At 38.0% G+C, this 5564-nt stretch overlaps 1 protein-coding gene across 1 annotated transcript; it reads right to left on the reverse strand.

The window, feature by feature from the left end:
• Positions 1-1305: 1305 nt before the first annotated feature.
• Positions 1306-4733, reverse strand: LOC133802396 (uncharacterized). Its single transcript, XM_062240692.1, has 2 exons — positions 4176-4733; positions 1306-1680 (listed from the first exon to the last, which is right to left on the reverse strand). The coding sequence occupies exons 1-2, from the start codon at positions 4702-4704 to the stop codon at positions 1388-1390; spliced, it is 822 nt and encodes a 273-aa protein (XP_062096676.1). The 5' UTR covers positions 4705-4733; the 3' UTR covers positions 1306-1387.
• Between the last annotated feature and the right edge of the window lie 831 nt (positions 4734-5564).

Below are 5564 nucleotides of genomic sequence, written 5' to 3' on the forward strand. Positions count from 1 at the left end.
GAGAACATTAAAAATGTTCTCGGTATACGTTTTACCGAGGATAATGTCCTCGGTAGAAAGTGACAAATGTCATCGGTACAACAAACCCCAATTTCTCATCGTACTGGTATATACCGACATCTTGGTGGTATATACCAAGGACAATGTCCTCGGTATAGACTTGTCCCCAATTTTTTTTTATATTTGTTATTCCCTTATTTATTTATTTATTTATTTATTTATTTTGAATTAAATATAAGAAAATAGAATAAAATTAAAACACTTATATTAAAGATATAAATAAAAACATAAGAGTGTATTCATTGAATTAAAATAAAGACTTGTCTTAAACATGATAATGTAATAGTCAATTGTAATAAAATTCATACATAAGTCCTACTGAGTCGGTGCTCCAACATCAGGATCATCGGGTGGTGGTGGTGGGGCAGATTGAGATCCCGGGGTGATACAATGAGTCCGGACATGCTCCTCTAACTGTCGAAGACGCTCTCTCATCTCAGACAACTCTTCATCTCTAGTTTGTGAAGGACGAAAATCAAATGGAGTTCGGTCCCTTATGTTAAGGATACGTCCATATCCTTTCTGGTGGCCCCGTCGTTTTCCGAAGACATTTTGTACCAAAGATATGTCTTCATCTTCAGGCGCACTCGAAACTGGTGTGGAACTCTCAGTATCAGTTGCCTGTGTCTGCTGTGTGTTGCGGTATGCACGCAATTCCTCCTGTGATACAATGTATAATGTAATTAAAATTTTGAAACAATTAAAATTTTGAAAAATGTTTAAAAAAACTTAACGTACCCAAGTATTTTTTGCTGTCTCTGTCACCCACCCTGTGCCTGATTTATGGTGAGTATCCATCCAGCTATCCGGGATGGACTCAAGTTGCCCAGTCTCTAAATTGCGCTGTCACGTACATATATTTTTATAAAATTAATAATTAAACGTAAATAAGAAAAATAAACTAAAAAATAATTAATTAACTAACATTTTTATAGCGTAAGGCTGGGATTGACTGAGAACCTCCATAGCTAAGCTCTTTCAGTTTCTTTCTATTTTCCTTGTTGACCACAGAACGTTTCTGCAAAAAGTTATCGTTAGTAATATATTTAATTAAGATAGTTAAGTTTAGCAAGAAATTAATACCGTAATTTCTGGGGGACGGAAAAAATCAATTGCTTTTTGCCACTGCGTATCCGTGCAACCACCATAACGATTTTGTGGCCCATTAATCGTTAAGTGCTCTTTAATATCGTACTTCCAGTCATAATACTTTTTAGCACACGAAGTATCAATGCCTCTCAAGATCCCAGGCATATGCCCTTCTCCATATCTAGTACGCCCAATATCAAACAAATCATCCTAATTTACAAACATTTATTAGTAAATATCATATATAACATAAAATGAGAATTAACATAAAAATACATAAACTACTTACTTCCAAATGTGCAAGTATTCTTTCTTTCGAGGCATTTGGTACTTTTGACCATTGAGGACAGTCCGGATCTGTGTACTGTCGAACAAGTAATCCGAGCTCTCTTGAGAAATTTGAGCTGTACTCTCCGATCTCTTTATATGTTCTCCCCCGCACATCCCACTCGAGAGGGAGAGGACGCCCCAACTGTTCCCTCTTTTCCCGCGTGTTCAATCCCTTATGGCGTCCACGTTTACTTGGAGGCGCTATTGTATGCAAATTCAATATTTTAAAATTAATATGGATTAATTGTTAAATTTTAAGGAGTATATCAATGTGTGAAATATTACCTCGTTCACAATCAGCTGGGATATCTGCCGGTCCACGTGGAGGATCGCATCCTCCACCATCACCCCCGTGAGATTGAGCAATAACATCAGCCATATCTGTCAAATTAATCGATATTAAAATTACATTTATCAGTTAAAAATGACAATATAAAATTATTTATTGTTAAAAATAATTACTTCAACATATTATAAAATTACCACTTAATTATCACTATAATAATCTTCACTATCATCATCGGTTTCTATGTGTTCATCTTCCTCTTCATCATCTTCGTATTCAACCTCCTCCTCCTCCTCCTCCACTTCCTCTTCCTCCTCCTCCTCTTCTTCTTCCATTTCCTCCTCCCTCTCCTCCTCAATTGCAACATTATCTATCTCAACAAATTGTAATGGAGCCCCCGTACGTTCAAAGCTGATTGGTGGCAACGGTCAAAGATCAACGAATAATTGGAAATTAGAGGAACTAGTGTCGTGCATAACATCTACTTCTACATCCTCCGCTTGTTCTTCAACTAGTGGGATGTCCCACACATTTCTGTGATGCACTTCTTGGACGACTTTCCAATGAGATTTATTTTTAAGGTCTTCAATGTAGAAAACTTGGTTAGCCTGAGTTGCTAAGATAAATTTATCATCTTTGAAGGCCTCCGAACTGGTTTTGATACTCGTTATGTTTTGCTCAAACTTTAATCCTGAAGACCGATTAGTGTCAAACCATTTGCACTTAAATAATACAACAGAACAACCAGAAAGATAAGACATCACTAAAACTTCTTCCAACTGGCCGTAATAAGTACTATTTTCGACACCCGCTACAGAGACTCCACTATTTTGAGTTTTGCGATTCTTGTCCCTGTCATAACACAAAAATCTTACTCCATTTACAACACACCCAGGGTACGACGCAACACGAGTTGAAGAACCGTTTGCTAAAGAGATTAATTCTTCATCTACTTCCAAGGATCCTGTTTGTCGAAGATGATAAATCTTATTATAAAACCAATTAGGAAATTCCTCTCTATGTAATTGGTCTAGGTTTTCAACACCTCTAGTCTGTAGAATTTCCCTATGCTCTCTGCAAAAAACAAAAACAACTAATTTAAGAGCTACTAATAAGTGTTATAATAAACATGCAATGAAATGATGAACTACTTTAATTACTTACCGAAGATATGGCAAGATCTCATTGCAGTTGTTTAGAATATACCAATCTGCTATTTTCTTCACTTCATCTTCCAAAATTGTCAATGATTTCTTACCAATTGGACGACCCTGAGATCGAAAGACCGACATCTTTTTAAGTGATGGACCAACATCTACATTTCGGTCTGGACGATTGAACTTTGTCTCAACACCTTTCAAGTACATGGAGCAAAATGTTAATGCCTCATCAACCACATATCCTTCTGCTATTGAGCCCTCTGGACGTGCTTTGTTACGGACATAATTCTTCAATTTTTTCATATACCTTTCAAAAGGATACATCCACCTCATGTGAACCGGTCCTCCAAGTATTGCTTCTTCCGGTAAATGTATTAGTAGATGGACTATGATATCGAAAAAAGCAGGTGGGAAAATATTCTCTAACTTGCAAACAATCTCAACAATTGAAGTTTGGACTTTTTCTAAATCTGAGACTTTTAGAGTTCTCGCACAAATGAGCTTGAAGAAAGTGCATAACTCAATAATAGTTGTACTCATTGATTTCTCTAGGAATGCATGCACACCAACTGGCAAAAGGCGTTGCATAATGATGTGACAATCATGCGATTTCAAACCAGTTATCTTATTGTCATTATCAATCACATTTTTCCTTAGGTTAGATCCAAAACCATCTGGAAACTTCACTGATTTAAGAAATCGACAAAACTTTTGGCGATCTTCAACAGTGAAAGTGAATTTGGCCGCAGGCTTTTGTATCCGACCATTCAACTTCCTCAGCTGTAACTCTGGTCTCATCTTCATCTTCTCCAAGTCTACTCTGGCACTAACTGTGTCTTTGGTCTTATTCTCCAGCCCAACTATTGTGCCTACTAAACTGTCACACACATTTTTCTCAACATGCATAACATCTAGATTGTGTCGCAACATTATGTTGGCCCAATATGGGAGCTCAAAAAATATACTTTTTTTCCGCCAACCAACTTGCTCTTTTGTACGCTTTCTTTTTTGGCCGCCATAACTGACATGCTTACCAGGAAGAGAATCAGGTATAAAACTCATTTGTGTGAACATTTCTTGCATGGTTAATGGCTGTGGTGGTAATCTCTTTTCAACGACACCATATGTCTTCTTGTCCCTTCTAATGGCATGTTTGATTGGTAAAAAATGTCTATAACCATAAAAAGCAACCTTCTTTTGTAAACGAATAGATGGTGTTGCCACATTGCAAGTAGAGCAAGCATGATAACCTTGAGCAGTCCATCCAGAAAGGCTACTCCTTGCTGGGTAATCGTTTATAGTCCACATCAAAGCTGCCCGAAGAGTGAAGAAACTGCCATCGACTGCATCTCGAGTCTGTACACCAGTCACCCATAATTCTTTTAACTCATCAATCAATGGTCTTAAGAAAACATCAAAATCTTTTCCTGGCGAATGAGGTCCCGGAATTAATAAACTCAACATGAAATTAGTTTCTCTCATGCACAACCATGGTGGCAAGTTATATGTCGTCAACACTACTGGCCACATACTATAAGACAGACTCATATTACCAAAGGGATTGAATCCATCTGCAGCCAATCCAAGCCGCACATTCCTGGGTTCCATTGCAAATGTTGGATTATTTCGGTCAAAGTCCTTCCAAGCTTTCCCATCAGCAGGATGACGCAATACACCATCTTCTTTTATACGTTGCTCGTGATGCCATCTCATATGTTGAGCAATGTGCCTCGATGCATATTTTCGCATTAACCTAGGGGTTAAAGGAAAATAACGCATCACTTTATGAGGCACTTTCTTTCCCTTGGTGTTCTTGTCCACCCATTAATCCTCTCCACAAACAGGACATTTGCTTTTTCCAGCATGTTCTTTCCAAAACAGTGCGCAATCATGCTTGCAGACATGGATTGACTCGTAGCCCAATCCAAGTTTCCGCAACAACCTTTTCGCTGCATAGTGCGATTTTGGAAGCTTATTTGGGGCTGGAAATGCATCATGTAACAACTCCAGCATTCCATCAAATATTTTGTTGGGAATTTTTCCCAACACTTTGAAATGCATTAACTTCACTAGGAAATTCAATGAAGTGTAATTTTGACACCCGGGGAATAATGGAGCCTCGATCTCAGCAAACAAATCGTTATAATGTTGCCCACTCCTGTAGTCAGTTGTAGGTATCTCTTGATCGCGCTCATTCTCCGCTTGTTCGTCATTGTCATTTTTCATAAGATCAGTGAGAACATCCATCATTTCATCTTCATCATTTTGATCTATCCGAGCTCTCATTGGTATTATTTCATCCTCTCCATGCCAATGCCAATTGGTATATTTCCGTAGAAAACCATTTACAAAAAGATGATTTTCTAATACATCAATCGTCTGAAATTCAACGTTGACACACCTCCTACACGGACATTTCACCAATCCCCTTGAGTCAACGCACTACCGGGCTCTCTGGAGAAAATCCATCACACTAGCCTCATACTCATCGGATAATCGATCTGTCAAATTAATCCAACTCTTGTCGATCGACATTGTATGAATGTAGCACTGCACGGAACACTAATCATCAAACTTACAATCAATTTGTGTGTGTCCTAATTCAGAGAGAGGCAAATGTAAGAGTCTTCAATGACTCA

Source organism: Humulus lupulus, chromosome 9, assembly GCF_963169125.1.
Source record: "Humulus lupulus chromosome 9, drHumLupu1.1, whole genome shotgun sequence".
NCBI classification, from domain to species: Eukaryota; Viridiplantae; Streptophyta; class Magnoliopsida; order Rosales; family Cannabaceae; genus Humulus; species Humulus lupulus.

Coding starts and splice junctions, on each gene's coding strand:
- LOC133802396 (XM_062240692.1), bottom strand. CDS start 4,704: ATGCGTTATTTTCCTTTAACCCCTAGGTTAATGCGAAAATATGCATCG. Junction 1,681..4,175: donor TTCTGGATGGACTGCTCAAG/GTTATCATGCTT, acceptor TGCATACAATAG/CGCCTCCAAGTAAACGTGGA.